Here is a 19,503-nt window from a genome sequence, read left to right as displayed (position 1 = left end):
GATTTTGTTGTTGCAGCCATAGAAGAATCTAAAGATTTGGAAGAAGTAACAATTGAAGAAATCATGGGCTCTTTGCAAGTTCATGGGAAAAGCTTAACAGGAAGAAAAGCTATTAGAGCAAGTTCTACAAACAAAGCTTACTATAAAAGAAGATCATGGGAGAACTCAAGAAAGAGTCTGAGGACGAGGTTGAGGTTGTGGCCGAGGACGAGGAAGAGGAAGAATCTAACGTGGCTAATCATTTTTAGGCTCTATCTTGGGCCTAAAGTATATCATTTTTAGGGTGAGCCTCGGGCCTAAACTATATCATTTTTAGTTGGGCTCGGGGCTGGGCCTATTTGAGCAAATGGATTACTCTGGACAGCAAGCTGATTCTTTTGTTGAGCTAAAGTTGTATCATTTTTTATTTTTATTTTTTTGTTTCCTCTGCTTTTCTATTTCTTTTTGTTTCTGTCACATTGCCTCGCACTAATCTAATCTTTGTTAGCCGTTCTACCTCTTTCTTTTCCTTCTCTGTAATTACGTTTGCTTTTCAATAAACCCTGGGCGGCTGCTTTACCCGCCTCCTTTATTAACAAAAAGAGAAAAAAAAGATACTGGTCCAATAAGTAGGAGATGACAGAATATCATGTTCGCAGGACTGTCTAGTTAGCGGGCCAAGCCCGGCCCATCAGCTCTCTCTCTCTCTCTCATTCCCTTCCGATCGTTCCCTAATATCAGTCTCCTCATCAGGCATCTATTCGCCTACGCCGCCTCTCCATCCTCTTCGAATCCGGGCTTGCGCTGCGACTCGTCTCGGGGCGCCGTTCTCCGGTCTAAGGAGGGCGGACGCCGGTCTCCGGTACCAGCAGGGCGGACGTGGTATTTTGTTCAAGTTCGGAATTTAAGAAGCCTTTTCTTGTCGCCAATCCCTCCATGGCTTCGGTAAGATCTGCTATTTCTTTAGATATTGGTATGATTTGCTTAGCTTTATGCTTGGCGGATCTCCTATAGTAGTAAAAATAAAGGGCTCTTTTTCGATTTTTATTGGCTCAAAATTTCATCTCTTGATTTCGGTAATTGGATGGTATGAGTTTATAATTCATTGAAGGAGTAATTCATAGGTACTCCCTGTTTGCTTTAGCATCTAAGAGTAGTAGTGTATGTGGAGTAAGTAAGTTGATGCCTTTAGCTGAACGTAAGTTTTTCCAAGGTCTTTTGCATTTTGCCTTCTAATACTTTTGGAATCAAGTAGATTTACAGTAGTCTATGATTTATAATGGGCGAAAATGAATGAAAGATTGCATTTTGATCTTTGCTTGTGAATGGTTTGTGCAGACCGGGGAGGATGGATTGGAGAAAACAGCACAGGAGCAAAAGGTTTGCTGCTTGTCTGCTTATCTTCTACTGATTTGGATAAAATGCATTATTTATTTACTTTTTTAAATTGTTACAGACAAGAAGGAGAAACCCCAGCAGGGGTTCTGCTTACTTTTACTGTGGCTTTTGTTAAGCAAACATTACCAATTAAATTTTCAATATTGATATCTAATATTAAACTTCAATAGATAGTGAAATAGACAAAGAATTAGAATTTATATATGCATTTTGACCATTGTTTTGATGGCATGTGCAGCCTGGAGAGGAAAATTTAGAGAAGAAATTGAAGAAGGAGAAAAAGGTTTGCTCTTTTTTAAATCCGTTTTGTGTTGGTAAGACAGTGTATTATTGAACATAAAGTACAAGAAGTGACTGAGTATGGTGAAATGTGCACAAGAGCCCTATATAATTTTCCTATGGAACATTCTAACGTGATATTAGCCTTTATGCTTCAAAAAGCTATTGTTACAGGCTGACTTAGACTCTTTTGTGAAGTAAGGTCACTCTGTTTGCATGCTTGAAATAATAATTTGCTGAAATATTCCAGGGAATTAATAAATCAAATTGACTTGATATTCTAAGGCCATATAGGAAACAAAGCTCTCCTTGCTTTTGCTATACTCCACTCTTCTTTTGCTATACTACACTAACACTACTTTTTAAAATTATAATCATATATTTATGGAGGATATAAAGAGAGAAGAAAGCCCCCATAGCAAGCCAGAATGAAAGAAGTGAAAATGTACAACACCAACAGTATTAATTAAGCACCAACCCTAGAAAAATTCCAATTTTAGTGGGTATAGATTCAGTGAGATCTCTAACCCATTTATTCAAACCCAACTTGATGTTATTCACCCACTTTTGACTGTTTGTGGCCTTCTTATAGTTTTGCTTATTTCTATTGAAGTCTAGGATTGGCTGCATGGAATATAATACTTTGTTTTCAATCTCTTTTGCAGAAACAAAATTCTGCAAGAATGATAGTTGTTTCTGTCTATATAATAAACAAAACTTTGATCAATAAAACAATGCATAAAGCAGACGCACGGCTGAATAAATGTGTTCAATTGGGGAGAACATCATGTGGACTTGGGACTTTTCTTTATGTTTGGGCCTGTAGGCACAGGCTGATGCCTGTGAGATGGGTTTTCTGAGGTGGCAATTCGGAGTCTCCCCCTTCCTTATAACCCCCTACACCCAAAGAAAAAAAAGAAGTAGAAGAAATGTATCTGTATATCTCACATGTCAACAAAGAATCTTTCTAAGAACAAAACTAATCAGCCTTCGGTTTTAGTACAACCAGAAAAGATATGCATCTAAGAGAAGCTCTAGAACCTCCTTATGCAAGCTACTTGATCATGGATTGCCCAGCATTTCTTTTGTCTCATGACTTATGAAAAGTTAGAGGGGAATATGCTCTGCTGCGATGACAGAAGAAACAGCTGCTGTTGTAAATAAATATGGTAAAATACAGTGAAACAACACAACCAACTGGTAAATAAAGCAGAAGCAGTTTTCAAATACTCTAATCGAGCTTAACTAGAAGATCCATGGAGTTTTTTTGGACATGTAGAGAAAAGCTGAAACAATATCAAAAGCTGAAATATCATTTTCTGCAGTCCAAATGATAGCTTTGCTTCTTCAACATCTAACCATCCTCCCTTCTTCTATTTTATATTTTTCCAGATGTCGTTATGATTGACAAGTGGTGCTGTTTCTCTTTCCTTTGTAGGCAAAAGAGAAAGAAGAAAAAAAGCTCAAGGCAGCACAAAAGGCAGAAACTGCAAAACTTTGGGTACTTTCAACTTTTTTGAGTTCAAGCTAGCTGTGTTCATTATAAGTTATTGGCAGTTTAGGGTTAGAAGATGAAGAAAATATAACATAATGAACTGATTATCTTTGTTATTTTGCCAGGCGCAAAAGGCTTCTGATGGACATAAGAAAAGTGAACGAAAAAATCGAAAGAAAGATGCTGAAGAAGAGAACCCAGAGGATTTTGTTGACCCAGTGACTCCTCCTGGAGAGAAGAAACGACTTTCTCATCAGTTGGCTAAGCAATATAATCCCAGTGCCGTGGAAAAATCGTAGATGCTGATTTTCCTTAATGTTTCATTTAAGTGCCACAATTATGACTTTATAACTTAATCTTTTCTTAACCCTTCAGATGGTATGCATGGTGGGAAGCATCAGGATTTTTTGTGGCAGATGCAAGCAGCTCTAAACCCCCTTTTGTAATAGTAAGTGCCTCACTAGTTATAAGCTTTACCTATCATGTCTTTTCTGGAGTATTTAGCATTGAGGATGATGCAAACATTGTCAACGGAAAAAAACAATAAGTCATTGCGACTATAGGACTCATATTTGGACCATTTTACATGAACCGTACATTAGGCAAACTTGTCAGTGCTAGAAGTTATAGATCATAGGAACAATTCTTAGATTATCGACTGTTGTTGAGGCTTCATAAGAATATTTTCTTCTAAGATTCCTGTCGGTCAGACTATAGGTGTTGCCCTTGATCATCTGTCATCTTCGTCCAATTTGACTGTAATTTTATTTGAAATCTGTTTGAAGTATCAAATTTACTCCGAACTTCTTCATAATCACTCTTCAATACCTTATGCAGGTTCTGCCACCTCCAAATGTGACCGGGGCCCTTCATATAGGTCATGGCCTTACAGCTGCCATACAGGTGGCCACATGAACTTCATTTTCTCTATATATGGTTCCTCCACATAAGTATATTTCTTTTTAATGTCTATTTTTTGTTTAATCTACTTGTTTAGAATTTCTCATGGCATTCTTTGATAATACAGGATACGATTATCCGGTGGTGCAGAATGTCTGGCTACAACACCTTGTGGGTACCAGGAATGGACCATGCTGGCATAGCAACTCAGGTTTTTATTCTTTAACCATCTTGTACCATGATTACGTTCATGTTGGCTGGCCTTCACAAAGTAGATGGACAAGCCTCATGGGCAGAGCTGATCTGAAGAATGTTACTTTGATGCTTGACTAGTATTATTATCCTCAACAAGAATTGCATGCTTGAACACTGGCGTGAAAATAGACAAATTCAGCCATAGATGTGACAAAGTTCCATTTATTCGTAAGCTTTCTTCTTTGGACCACCGGTTTCTTGATACTGCTGTAAATATGTCATTTCTAAACCTTGCATCACTATCTATTGGACCCCTCTCTTCTCTTTTTTCTCTTCTTGGATATTATGAAGCATCTTCAAAAAAAAGGCACAACTTTAACTTCATTGGAAACTTCATTTATAATTATCCCATGAAAGTTGAATACCTTTGGAGGAGGAAACATGATTCTACATTTCCACATAACATTACTTTGGATGGAATACAAGCACTTATATCACTGGATCCCAACTTCAGAAATTATCCTTTCTGCTATTAAACTTTTGCAAACCTGCCATATTATTTTCAGAATACAAATACACAGCACCCTTTAACTTTTTTGTACTTACCTCCTCCTAGTGTCCGACCATGTTCTTCATCACCGACAAAGAGCACATAAATGTTCAAAATTCATAGTGACTTGATTTGATTGGATTCTAAAAGTCAATACTTTTACTCCCTCTTTGCTATAGATTGTTAATTGTCTTTCTATATATTTGCATGCCGGCAATTCTTAGAGCTAACCGTTGCAGTTTGTTTTTCATATCTTAGGTTGTTGTGGAGAAGAAGCTGATGCGTGAAAGAAAATTAACCAGGCATGACATTGGACGGGAGAGTTTTCTGTCTGAAGTGAGTTTGTTAGCTATTGTATTAGTTGATATTTCTTGGTTGAATATTGTCGCAACCATTTTCTATCTTTACTTTCTCCCCTCAACCTATAACTCCTATTTAGAATTTGCAAATGGGTTGGGTCGGATTGGGGCACGCTTGACCCCTACCATTTCATGTCTAGGTCTTAATGTTGGATCCAAACCCAACCCAATAAAAGATTGGGTTGGGTCGGGTCGGGTCCATGGAATTTTTTTTTGAACCAACAAGTCATCCAGGTCGGGTCGGGTTGGGTCAGGGTCATGTATGGCACGGTCCCAGCCCGAAATATTTGGGTTGGTTCCAGGTTTGCACTTGTTTACTAACAACAACTCATGGAGAAAAGACTGAACTTTGGTTGCCATCCAAGGATAATAATAGCAGAAAATAAGAGCCTTGCATTTATCAAAGAACAACATTAATTAAAGGATACAAATACTTTAAAAGATATAAAGGTTATTTATTTTGCCACAACACATATAGTTCAAATTGCTGAATAGGTTATTCTCATGCAGAGTAGAAACCGAACACCAGTCTGGTCATATAAACTAGTCACAATCACAAAGTAACAATTTCTAAATTTATGAAGTAGATTGGCTTTTTAAGTTAAACTCTGGAGTGCAAATGATCGTCAGATGCCTAAACAAAAAGTTATCCGTACATACACTGCATTCAACTCACCACCGAATGCTCAGTGCATGAGCCATGGTACACCTCCCTCTAGGCAAGCTCAACTAATAAGATTCAAGCACAAGGAACACTTACTATTACCACCCACTGGAACCTGACAAAATTTCTCCAAATCCTGGCATTACATAGGTCAAGACAATAAACAAAATAGGTTTGAGGAACAATATAGAACTTGTATTTAGGTATCATATAAAATGGAATCCATGCAGGAAGATTACATTTACACATAGGATAAACACACAATCGTCTATCATATGACAAGAATGGCAGAGTTGAATTTCATATTCATTTCAGTAGACAACACAGTGTCCTGCTTATGAACACAAGGCTGCAGAAAGGACTTTTCCATGAGAGGTGGTCTGAATGCGCACTTACAAATTCCAACCGCATACAGAGAATATGCTTGACCAATTAAACAAACAGATCAATACAATTTTCTAAGTCCATACCATGGCACTGCTGTATTTTAATCAACAAAAGCTGTCAATGGTTGATTAGGCTGCACCAGTTGAAGAACTTAACATCTTAATCCACTCAGAGAAACAGGTGAATGAAAATTATGATCAGAATGCACCTCAGAAATTATGATCAGAGTAATTAAACTAACTTCCTGAACAATATATTTAAGAAGCTATATGATAAGACTTCCCAGAATACCACCTGTTATTTCTTTACATGCCTGAGATGCCAAAATTTGAAAACCAAAGCTGATTTAGATAGCAGAAGAGCAGCCAGCACTATGATCCATCATGAGTTATTGCTGGAGATGCTGCCTTAGATGGATGATACAAATTGGAAAATTTTAGAATCACGAGTTATTGCTGGAGATGCTGCTTCAATAAATAATGAACAAATAGGAAAAGTTTACAAGACAGTTAATATTTGCATATATTGTTTGGAGTGATGTTAGAAAGCTAGAATTGCTGTCAAGAAAAAATTGGGCACAACCTTTAGTGGTCCCCAAGACATAAACTGTTCAAAAACTATTGTTTCTATAGCTTTTCTTGTTATGCAATGTTCTCCATCATGCAATGTTTTTTTTTTTTTTTTTGGTCATGCATTACAGATGCAACTTAAGAATGACCACTATCAAACATATAAGAATGCACATCCAAAGAATACACAGGAATGTATGCGGACATTTGTGTGTGGGATCACCTGATGAAATGGTTGTTGATCTTCCACATGCCTGGCCAGGAGTCAAGAAGGATAGAGCCCCACCTGATAATGATTCTAGCATGGGGACCATTTCAATGGCTATTTGCCAGACTGTTAGTTTATCCTTTTCTAAGTAAAATTTCACTAGAGAATAATAGGATATACTGGCTGTTGTTTATCCTAGTCTTAGTGGATTGGGGAAATTGTTTTCAAGTTTCAGGTTCTGCTGTAAAGGCTATATGTTTCATAATCATTTCCAAACTTAGATGATAGGTCTATTGTGCGACTAGATTCTAAAAAGCAGTACAGGAGCTGCACATGGTGTGGTTGTTTTGTTAATCTAGCAAGAAAAATCTAAGGCAGCAATAAGCAGTGTTTCTTTTTTTTCTTTTCTTTTAAAGTAGTATAACTACTGCAGTTGTCGTCTTAAGGTCATATAAATCAAGTTCCTTAAGTCATGAGAATAAAAAGTGCTCATAATTACACAAATATGAGAAAGATGAATTCTATCAGGTTTACAAAAGAAACAATATCTCCTATAAAAAAAAGAAAGAAATAGAGGGGGAAAAGATGAGAGAGATGAAAATTAAGATATAGATTAAAACAGTCAGCAAACAAGAAACAACAGGAAGACCATTGGGGGAGAGGGGGGAAGGAGGCTTACCAAGGACGTTGGAGTGGGAGAGAGAGGGTTACCAGGTTGGAGAGATTAGCAGGCTGAGTACAGATAGATTGTTGGATAATCAATTACGCCAGACAGTTAGGTCAAGGTGAGAAGAGGAGTTGGGACGAATGCTGGTCTTGAGAAAGTGACTGGATGATGAAGGATTTGGGAGAGTCTGTCAGGAGACAATAGAGAGACTGTGGAGGGCCAAGAATGGACCATGGAGGTGGCTAACATCGCTAGATGGCCAAATCGAGGCAAAAAACATGACGAATTTCGGACACCAGCGGACCCAAGGTTTTGAATTGGGAAAGGAGAGAGAGAATTAGAGAGATGTCAAGATTCAGGGTCGGAACAATCAGGGCAGGTTTTTCCCTCTATTTTATTTCATGGGTTTCGGGTTGAGTCGGATTAGATAACAAATAAGGAGAACCAAATAGACCCACATAGCATATAAATTTGATTAGAATGTGGAATGGGTCCTTTATTTGAACCCGACCTCGTCTTACGGGTATTCGTGAACTTGTCAGGTTTGGTCGAGTCACGGGTCAACCTGACCTTTTTGCAGCTTTTTTTAGAATATCATGATTTCTTCTAGAGTTCTTTTGTGCAATTGCTTATTGATCTACTTTTGCTGTTGTTTTTGATAGGTTTGGAAATGGAAAAATGAGTATGGAGGTACCATATTAAACCAGGAACGTCGGTTGGGAGCTTCTCTTGACTGGTCTCGTGAGGTTAACTTCCATGAGTCATTACTATTTGATGCTGTTTAAATAAACGTCATGTTGTTGCCCCAGAGCAGATTCTGATATTGCACCTTGTATCAATCAGTGTTTCACTATGGATGACAAAAGATCAAAGGCAGTAACTGAGGCCTTTTTTAGGCTGTATCGAGAAGGTCTAATATACAGGTCAGCTCAGTTGGACTGAACCTTGTGCATATTGTTTCTTAAAATGCACATCTCATGCAAGTTAGATAGCATGACGGTTGTTCGACATTATGATTTCCGACATACTCAATTTCCCTCTATGGTCTAGGAATGATCCATCACAGTGGTTGATTTAACAAATCTGTATTTGTAATTCTATCAAATATGTATTATCCTTTTTCTAACTCATGTTTCAGGGATCATCGCCTTGTGAACTGGGACTGCACATTACGAACAGCAATATCTGACATTGAGGTATCTGCTATTATTATTGTTACCTTTTTGAACTGACAATATGGAGTCATTTGTCGGTATGATATTTCTAAGATGATTCTCTATATTTATATTTATATAACCGGTTGGCACTTTTAGGTTGATTATAAGGAAATCAAAGAAGAGACTTTATTAGTGGTTCCTGGGTACGAATCCCCAGTCCAATTTGGTGTTTTGACATCATTTGCTTATCCTCTAGAGGGAGGGCTTGGTGAGATTGTCGTTGCCACAACGAGAATAGAAACAATGCTTGGTGATACTGCAATTGCTATCCATTCTAAAGATGAGAGATACACTCATCTACATGGAACATTTGCAATCCATCCATTCAATGGAAGGAAACTTCCAATAATCTGTGATGACATCCTAGTTGATCCAAAATTTGGGACTGGAGCTGTCAAGGTGAGAATCATCTACTCTCATCATTTACATTGTTGTTTTTTTCCCTTTTCATGTCAAATCCACATCTTGATTTTTTATTCTTATTTTTAAATCTTCTTTATTGCAGATTACTCCAGCTCATGATCCTAATGACTTGGAAGTTGGAAAGCGCCATAATCTTGATTTTGTTAATATTTTCACTGATGATGGGAAGGTAAATAGCAATGGTGGTGCAGACTTTGAAGGGATGCCACGATTTAAAGCTCGCGCGGCTGTAGTTGAGGCTTTGCAAGCAAAGGTATTGCATTATGTACTGTGATTCCGTCTTCTAGTAATGTGAGCATTGATCTACCAGATTGCTTTTTATTTACATTTTTATTTATTTCTGATATTTAATAATCATTCAGTAAAAAATAGAAACTGCAAAGAATGAGGAGGAAGAAGAAGACAATTGACTCATACCTGCGTGAATGCCTCTCATCTTTGGATCTTAATTTCTCTAAAGATTACCCTTTTGTCCAATTAAAAGCATTTTGTGCGCACTCTTTTTATCTTGAACATTCTTGTCTTCTAATTGAATGCTTTGAAGTGGAGTTAAATGCCCCTTGCTTTTATTAACTAATGTCATGCACCAGTCCATGGAAACTATTGTTGATTGTTTGTTCCAGCCATCAGGAAGTATGAGGCTGATTTTTTTTTGTTTATAATTCCTCACTGGCCTATTAAAACACCTCAATCTTCTACACTTGGAAAGAGATCTGGATCCTTACATTCTGCTATTCTAATAACCCAAGGAAATAATATCATTCTCCAAAATCTAGCTGGAGTCATCCAAGTGTGCTTTTCTTCAGGTAATAATTTTGCAGTTTCAATGGTACATAAGAGCTTTATCATGTCCAGTTTTTCTGTTAATTATATTCTATGAAAAGAAGGCATTGGTGATAACTAGCATACCTATTATTGCCATGTGACTGAGAAACTTGTTTTGACTTCTCGTAGGAACAAATCTCAAAATATAAAGAGTCCATTTGAAACATGGAGATCTGCAATTCCAATCACTATAAGCATGTCTTGGTAACAGTGTACTCTAGCTATTATTGGAAAACATTCCCAGTTATATAAATCACGCTGTAAATTCTATTACTGCCTTGAAAAGGTTTGGACAGACACCACTTGATACTTTATGTACCTAATGATCTGAGGCAGAACTTTATGTACCAGTATTGTGTTTTGTATTTATAATTGTTCTAGTTTCAGGTTAAATCTTTTTGGTTTTCTTCCTTCATGCAGCATATTGAAATTCTATTGACCAGAACCTTGCTTTGTATCAGGGATTGTACAGAGGTTCCCAGAAGAATGAAATGAACCTTGGTCTATGTTCGAGATCCAATGATGTCGTGGAACCAATGATAAAGCCACAGTGGTTTGTTGATTGTAATAGTATGGCAAAATTAGCTCTTGATGCTGTGTTGAGTGAAGACAATAAGAAGATTGAGATTATTCCGCAGCAGTATGAGCTAGACTGGAAAAGGTCCCCCCTTCCCCTCCCCCCCCCCCCCCCCCCCCCCCCCCCCCCCCCCCCCCAAAAAAAAAAAAAGAAAAGAAAAGAAAAAAAAAGGAAAAAAAACAAACAAAAAAAAAAACAAAAAAAAAACGAAACACACACACACAATCCTTGAGTCTAAATTTTTGCATTGCTAGCAGTTGCCTTGTGATACCTTGTCATGTAGTAGTCTGAGTTACCATGGGTTTAAACACTACAGATGGCTGGAGAATATACGTGATTGGTGCATTTCGAGGCAACTTTGGTGGGGCCACCGGATTCCTGCTTGGTATGTGACACTTGATGATGACCAGCTTAAAGAAATGGGTTCTTATAATGACCACTGGGTGGTTGGTAGAAATGACGAGGAAGCATTGCAGGAGGCAAAACAGAAGTTCCCTGGGAAGACATTTCAGATTGCTCAAGATCCAGATGTGTTGGACACATGGTTTTCATCAGGTCTTTTCCCATTATCTGTACTTGGCTGGCCAGATGCTACAGCAGATTTTAAGGCATTTTATCCAACTTCGCTCCTTGAAACTGGACATGACATCCTTTTCTTCTGGGTGGCTCGGATGGTGATGCTGGGAATGAAACTTGGTGGCGATGTGCCCTTTAGAAAGGTATAAATATGTTCAATTTATCGGTAGGTTTATGCATTTTAAGCAGTTAATGCACCATTTCTTGGGGGGGCACAGAACAATCTGCAATCTACTTAACATTGAATGAACAGTATTATATCAAGAAATTTCTTATCCGGAAGTAGTTTTATAAAGTACTTGGTGAAATAACGAATAAAGAAAAATATATTAACAATACATAATAAGTTATGAATTTGAATTTCCAACAGCAAGTCTGTTTTTTTTCCCCCCCTAGAAACTTAGAGTGTGGATCAAAAATGGAAAACAAGAAAGCAATAAATTGGATTTTTTTTAGCCATGTCAGACTTTATAGAGACCAGTGTGGCTCTAGAATTGGAGTGCTAAAGACCAGTCATTTCAACTTATGAGAAATGTTTATCATCGCTACTTCAGATCTGAGGGGTAAATAAGGCAATGCAGATTATTTATAAGTACTGTGTATGTAAAGACTGGCAGATTACTGAAGTGAGGGTGGGATTGAACCGAGGTCTTGTGCCAGCATGAGAGACTTTTCCAACTCATCCAGTTAGCACCCAGTGTCCGCATCTATCTTTGAATCATGAAATTGGGATCTTTTCTCAGACCTATATTATAAGAGACATACAGATTGGTCCAAGACTTTCTTAATCCAACCAATTCACTATGACATTTCTATAATCTAAATCTGCTAAATTAAGGAGGTCTACCTGGAGTAAATATTTAACTTTTCTAATCAAAACTGTCTCTGAATCGAATAAAATATAAATTCTAATATAAGGGAATTCAAAATTTTTTCAAGCAAGGGTTTTAAGAACCTTCTTGATGTTACACTTTAAGATAACTCATTCTGACTACAGAAAAAGTAGAATAAAGTAGCTAAAAAATCCCCATCAAAACTTAACTATGTCTGTAATATTTCATCATGCTCATTCTACTTCAAGCGAAAGCTGATATGTGACTGATGATGCATTTACTCAACCAGTACTAGCATGGTCATAAATAAATCACATCTTGGTCACATTTATTTTAGATTTCAAAAGCAGGTACCAACATAAATGAGATTGCCGGGTTAGGTTTTGGAATATGAAATCTGACTGTGTGGATGTGCATCCTGCAATATATACAAGTTGTTGCTAATGTTTTCTATATTTATGTAGAATATACACACATAAGTGGTTTCTTGTTCTGCTGCAAGGACAAACTTCACTAGTCTTGTCGAATGAAAATTAGATATCATCTCTAATCTCTCACATCATGCTTAAGATGATCTCTGTTAAGACAGTTCAACTGACGGCTTAATGGATGACTAGTGTCTAACTTTCACAAAAAAAGACTACTGTACAACTTGATTCCATGAATAAAGATATTGTACAAAAAGAGAATAGAAAATATTGCTGAAAGCTGTTAAGTACTTGGGAATTCATCTACCCAAAGGTTTAATCTAAAAGTGGATGTTCATGTGTTTGATGTAATTTGGTATTTTACACATCTAGTGTTATTTGAGATTAACTACTTTATTTCCTTGCTACAGAAAAAGCCATCAGTAGACATCGACATTGGCATGTATGTCAAATATTAGACATTGATATTGGCATGCATATTGAACAGTTCGTAGTTAAAAAGTGATTCTGCTCTCTGAGTCTAAGAGTATGCTATGATATTTACTTGTGTTTCATTATCCTCAGGTTTATTTGCATCCGATGATCCGTGATGCTCATGGCCGGAAAATGTCCAAGTCCCTTGGCAATGTTATCGATCCACTTGAAGTAATAAATGGAATATCTCTAGAAGGCCTCCAGAAACGGCTGGAAGAGGGTAATTTGGACCCAAAGGAATTGAAAATTGCAAAAGAAGGACAAGTGAAAGATTTTCCAAATGGTATTACTGAATGTGGCGCTGATGCCCTCCGCTTTGCTCTCATCTCTTATACAGCCCAGGTTGTCCTGCACTCAGTTGATTTACTTATATACTTTGTCTTACTTCCGAGTGAACTAATTCCATCTTTTCTTTCTCAGTCTGATAAGATAAACTTGGATGTTCTGAGAGTTGTTGGATACCGTCAGTGGTGCAATAAATTATGGAATGCTATACGTTTTGCTATGAGCAAGCTAGGAGATAATTATGCTCCTCCTGCTATTCTTGGGGTGGATTCTTTTCCATCCATCTGCAAGTGGATTCTTTCTGTTCTTAACAAAGCTGTGGCCAAAACTGTATCATCCTTTGAGTCGTATAGGTTCTCGGATGCAGCTACTGCAGTATATTCATGGTGGCAATTCCAGCTTTGTGATGTATTTATTGAAGCTATCAAGCCATACTTCTTTAATGACTCAAAAGAGTTTGAATTGGCAAGAGCAGCCTCTAGGGATACACTGTGGGTATGTCTAGACACTGGTTTGCGCCTGCTCCATCCATTCATGCCATTTGTTACTGAAGAGCTATGGCAGCGCCTTCCTCAGGCAGAGGGAACCTGCAGGAAAGAATCAATAATGATATCAGAATACCCATCAGTTGTAGAGGTAAATTTTGTTCTATGGCATTTGAATCCACCATGCTGTTGAATTTCATATTTAGAGTTTGCACACATCAATTATTGTCATTAACAGGCTTGGACAAATGATCAAATTGAAAGCGATATGGATATTGTCATAGGTGCAGTGAGAAAGCTTAGAGCTCTTCGCCCACCTAGTGACAAAAATGAAAGGTGTGCCTAGGAAAATGCTTATGTAGATGAGCTTCTCTCAATATTCTATTCATAATAATAGCTTCTTGTTTAGATTTTTTCCCCTTCTTTTGAGAAAATGTACTGAGTTTATCATATATTCCCACTTTGTAGACATGCAGCTTTTTCTCTTTGCCGAGGGCAGGATGTTGCTGAAATGATTAAAAGATATGAGTTTGAGATTGTAACTCTGGCTTCGATATCATCTTTAAAGGTTCCCCTCCTCCCCCCCCCCCCCCCCCCCCCCCCCCCCCCCCCCCCCCCCCCCCCCCCCCCCCCCCCCCAATTGGAGATACATGTTTATTATTTTTTTTACTTTGTCAAATTCTCCTTCACACTTTCAAGCAATTACAATAGAGTTGATCTGGTATCATGAGCTTTATATATAGGCATTGGCTAATCAGAGTTCAACAGAGTCAGATGTGTTTGCTTTTCTACTTTGATAAATATTTGGAAAAATAAGTTAGAAAAGACAAGCCAAAACATGATGAACTTGGAATCTTGGATATTCTTGCAAACTTTATGTGTTTATGGTTAGTACTTAAGACACCTGTTTATTAGCACCAGTCATCAGGGTACTTATTAGACTTACAGGTTCAGTTTTGTTTTTTCTGGGAGTTTTAAAACATGATCTCTTGTCTTTGGCTTTTGAAGAATACTTTATGTTATTTTTGTTGATGATAAAGAATTCTTCTGGTATTGTAATATCCACAATTGAACCATCAAAGTGGAGTTGAAAATAATGTGGTTTACTCGCATCATATGTCATTTTGTAATTGCTTTTCTTTTTTCCTTTTTTTAATTTGTAAAAGCTTTGCATTTGTCAGTTCTTATTGCATTGTTGTCTATTGAAGTAAATGTAAGACCTATCATTAAACCAGCTAGGAATGACCTCTAAACTGCTACTTTGGTGCAACTTACAGATCACCTCTAGTTGCACTGGTATGAAATTGTGAACTGAGGTTTGTCTAGTGGTGGATGAATGTTTATCAATGAGTCTAAATCTATCTATAATGTATGGTTCACCAATTTCTACTCCACAAGCTCCAAATTATGGTTATTAATGCTGAACTCATACTTGTCATATATAAACAAGAGCATTTGAGCAACCTTTTGAATTTTGTTTGAGGCCAGAATCTATCCATCTGGAACCTCCAGCTGTTAAATATTCAGGATTGCTTATATAAGTTATTCGCTTACAGAAGACTTAAAGCCGAACTTTTCCTATTGGTTCTGTGGTTCCCTTGAATCGACATACTGCAGAGTTGAAATCACATTTTTGACTGACATCTTGGTTAAGAGAACTGCTAGATTTATGTATACCTGTAGGTCAAAAACACACAGTAGAGCTGTGCACTGTGTGTTCCCCTTGTTGTATGGACTTTGCCTGATCCCCGGCATAGGGCCAATATAAAAATTAGGATATAAAAATTAGGGACGTCTGTGTGTTGATGCTTTCCTCCAGGTGTTTGTGTATATTTAACATGTATTATGTGGCTATGTTTTTACTATGCGCACATGGGCATGTGCATTTGTGCATGCCTGCATGTGTCTCTCTGTCTGTGTTTGTATGCATGCCTGTTTTGTTGTGTTTGTAAGCCATCTTTTTTTAGTTAATGCATCTGATCTTGATGATACTTTTGTAGGTCTTGAGTGAGAAGGATGCACCTCCAGTTGGGTGTGCAATTGACATTGTGAATGAAAATCTTTCTGTGTATCTTCAACTCCAAGGAACACTCAATGCCGAAGCCGAACGTGAAAAACTCAGGAAGAAGAGACAGGAAATAGAAAAGTGAGTTCGTGTACATCTAACTCTCAGCATGATATACTTCTTTTTTCTGCAGTAGTAATTTTACTTTCTCATCTGATGACATGAAGTTGATTTTCTTTTCTGATTTGTCCTGCTTTCCTGCAATTTCCAAAATTGCTTCAAGAAATTGAGGCCTTATAATATAAGAGATTAAAGAAATGACACTTCTTCTGTGACTAGCGCCAGATGATCATACCATGAATTTATTTTTGACCAGCCATATCTGCTCTTTTGTCTATGTATACTCATACTTGGATATCCTTTGGAGAACACTTGGGGCCTTTGGAAAGTCTTTCCAGCAGCAAAGATGTTGAAAAGATGTTGAGCAATTTTTTTTTAGGACTAGAAGATTAACTGCTTAAAGCCAACAGCTGTTAGCTCAGCTGGTTGGTACCTTGCCCTCCATAGGAGAGGTCCCAAGTTTGATCCACTGAATTGCTTGAAAATGAAAATAACTGCTCGAGAGGTAAAGTATGTGAAGATAAAGAAACAGTAAAGCAAAGAAGCCTGCAATTACTGTCAAAAGATGAATGCTTCTGCAAAAAAAAAATATGCTGGGAATTTGAGACGATTTGACAGGGAGACATGAGAAGATGAACATGCTTGAGGCTTGACCATATTGTTTGCTTGACAGAAGGGCACTGTTTTGTGTTGGTGGTTTGGCTATTGTGCACGTCTTAGCTATCTTTTAATTTTCTATATCAGTGGCTGGGTTGGTTTAAGGCGTGTAAAATGTTAGACCTGTAGCTGTAGCTTGGTTGTAGGAACCCTTGTGTGCTGCATGCTTGGAGAACATGGGATAAGATTTGCAAATTTTTCACCTATGAATCAACTGTTCACTGTGCATTTTGACCTGTCAACTTAACTGTTATGATGGTCCTGCATAGTGCATGTGTAGCCTAAATTTGTTTTGCTTTGGATAGTTAAATCCTGTTCCATGATCTCAAAACAAATAACCTACTATCCCAATGGTAGTTAGGTTACAAAGTAAGAAATATATGGAGCATAAATGCATTGGTTGTTATTGTGCAACCATCTAGGGTTTTCCCATCTAATTGAGATCAGTTTTTGTGTCAAGTACTGAAACCTATGCTGGATGAAAGTATACTTGGTGCTGCTAAATTTTATTGCTTGATGGTTCTATAGTGGTCTAGTAACTGCTATGATATTCGTTGCTTTCAATGAGTAGCTAACTTGTTTTGCTTTTAATGCTTCTCTATTATTGCTGGCAGGCTACGTGCACCTTTGGCCCAGATGATGAATGCTTCAGGTTACAAGGACAAAGCTCCACAGAATGTCCAAGAAGATGACATGAAAAAGCTGAATGCTTATTTAGAAGAACTGAAGATCATCGATGAAGCTGAAAGAGATCTAGATCAGATGATAAACTGAGAAAACTAAAGGAAGTTTTGGTAAATTATCTTCCAGTGATTGTTGTTAATTCTTTTACGTAGACTTTTTCTTCTACATTAATATTTACTTTCTAGCTGATCCCTAATTGTTGGGCTAATGCCCGATAGTTATTTTTCTGGTTATTGATATTTATATTATATACTGTGGAGTTCTATATGGATACGAGGTTAATGTCACAAAAAATCCTTTCATCAGATTTTATGGTTTCCTCATCTGCTTACTGGTAGAACGTTCTACTTGGGTTGTCATTGCACAAGTCAAAAAGGATAAGATGTGTGAAAAACCTGCTTGGAATTCAACTCTATAGTCTGAAGTACCTGAATACCTGAACTGGAAGTTTAATTACTCAAGGAAAAACTTGTCAAAACAAAGTTACGCAAGGCTTTTAATCATGACAAATCTACAAGCCTACCAGTCTTCTCGTAGGGTCCTCTTCTAGGGGAGTATATATGGTCATAACTACAATTTAAAACAAACTATTCTCTTTTTTTTTGGATGAAAAATTTAGAATAAACTATTCAAATGATAGTTTCAAACAAACTAATCGAAACAACAATTTTAGAACTAGCTATTTGAGGTGCTGTAATACTCAAGTGCACCACCACCACCTTGCATGGGGAGAAACAAGATCACACACTAGTAAGTATTACTCTGGTGCCTTTGGCCTGCTAATCCACACCCTCTTTCTTGACAGGCTTTATATGTTTCAGTCAAGATAGATGGTACCAGGCACCATATCGGTGCCACATTAGCACAGTATTGGTACGGTACTGTTCGGAATTGTTTTGGTGTACCGAATGTCGGTATACCATCTGTATCAGGTACTGATACCGAATCAGTATGGTATGGTATGCCCTGTACCATCCGGTTCGGACCGATATAGCATACCATGGTTCCAATATCCTAGTATCAGGCACATGTGATGCACATGAGAGGAAGCAACATTTCATTGATCCCATCTGATAAAAAGATCATATAAGTAGATTAAGACCATCTGCCAAATTTTGGGTGATACGCTGCTCTTGTTTCATTCTTTCAAAGCGTAGTGCATTTAACCAATAAGGGAGCATATATAGAGGCAATAGTCAGCCAATGGTGAAGCCAATTTAGAATAGATGCATGTGGGAATTATTCTCCATTTACTTTCTGATTGCAAAATCTTGAGTTTGACACCATAAATCTCATAGCTATGATTTTTTTTCCTTCGTTTTTCTTCTCACAATCTATTTTTCGATGCACTTATGTACCTTATTAGCCATTACTAAGAAACATCATCTCATATTTTGGGGGTTGGTTGCAAATATTTTCACCATCAAATCCTACTATAAGAAATATGAGCTGAAGCAAGAGTCCTATACATATTATTTCTCATAATAGCTTCTGTCGAGGATTTTGATAGTCTACCTCATTTATGCTCCAAACCAAGTTGATCTGCAGTTGTTCTGGATTCAAATTGTCCCATTTGAGGGTAACAAAAATGGAATGACAATATAACTAGAAAGTGTGAAGTCTGTAAACAGATGTTTGGTGCCATTGGCATTTAATTTTAGGATTTATAGGCAGTAACCATCATCCTGTTTTGCGTTTAACATTGCTATTCCCAACAGCAGGAAAACAATCTATTCAGGGGGAGAAAAATGGAATGACTGTAACCAGAAAGCACGTAGTTTGTAAGTAGAGATGTCGGGAGCCCGAGGCATTTGATGCCAGGATTTGTAGGCAACAACCGTCCTCCTATTTGTGTGTACCATCGATGATTTCCAACAAAGTCGATGATACTTTATTTGAAAATTTCCCCAGTAAATGCATACGATACAACAGCAGAGCTGCTGCACTGCCACCGCAGTGGAAAGGCACGAATTCCACCACGAATCCGAGCAAAGCTTTAGGTTAAATCAAGTATAAAAGTGTGCTGAAAGGCTACAAATTAGTTTTGATGGGTATCGTTGTAGTTCAAATTTGGCTCAAGGGTGACCACACCGGAGGAGTCGAGAGAGCCGCTGATTGTTGGAAGAAGACGGGGGCCATCTCCTGCGCGACAGCGGCGGATATGCACAAAGTTTCACCGGTGTTTTTGGTGAGGGCCCTCCGACGATCAAGTTAGAGTAGAGTAAATTTGGTCCAGCCCAAAGTCCCTTGTAAATTACCTGACC

The 19,503-nt window shown here is 37.7% G+C and overlaps 1 protein-coding gene across 1 annotated transcript; it reads left to right on the top strand.

The window, feature by feature from the left end:
• Window positions 1-646: 646 nt before the first annotated feature.
• LOC103710939 (valine--tRNA ligase, mitochondrial 1) lies at window positions 647-17,544 on the top strand. Its single transcript, XM_039132441.1, has 22 exons — window positions 647-924; window positions 1,318-1,359; window positions 1,616-1,660; window positions 3,095-3,157; window positions 3,277-3,446; window positions 3,527-3,599; window positions 3,989-4,054; window positions 4,179-4,262; window positions 5,055-5,132; window positions 8,313-8,396; window positions 8,494-8,573; window positions 8,789-8,846; window positions 8,964-9,266; window positions 9,373-9,543; window positions 10,577-10,776; window positions 11,009-11,411; window positions 13,094-13,345; window positions 13,424-13,924; window positions 14,012-14,109; window positions 14,242-14,341; window positions 15,774-15,919; window positions 17,170-17,544. The coding sequence occupies exons 1-22, from the start codon at window positions 916-918 to the stop codon at window positions 17,327-17,329; spliced, it is 3,186 nt and encodes a 1,061-aa protein (XP_038988369.1). The 5' UTR covers window positions 647-915; the 3' UTR covers window positions 17,330-17,544.
• The last annotated feature ends 1,959 nt before the right edge of the window (window positions 17,545-19,503 follow it).

The sequence above is a fragment of the Phoenix dactylifera genome, chromosome 1 (genome assembly GCF_009389715.1).
Source record: "Phoenix dactylifera cultivar Barhee BC4 chromosome 1, palm_55x_up_171113_PBpolish2nd_filt_p, whole genome shotgun sequence".
NCBI classification, from domain to species: Eukaryota; Viridiplantae; Streptophyta; class Magnoliopsida; order Arecales; family Arecaceae; genus Phoenix; species Phoenix dactylifera.
Note: the sequence above shows the minus strand (reverse complement) of the source record. Positions and strands in the feature narration are given on the sequence as shown.

Bases quoted from the DNA above. Each gene is read 5' to 3' on its own strand.
- LOC103710939 (XM_039132441.1), top strand. The intron at 1,661-3,094 runs GTTTGCTCTTTT...TTTCCTTTGTAG, and splicing joins AATTGAAGAAGGAGAAAAAG to GCAAAAGAGAAAGAAGAAAA. The intron at 9,267-9,372 runs GTGAGAATCATC...TCTTTATTGCAG, and splicing joins TTGGGACTGGAGCTGTCAAG to ATTACTCCAGCTCATGATCC.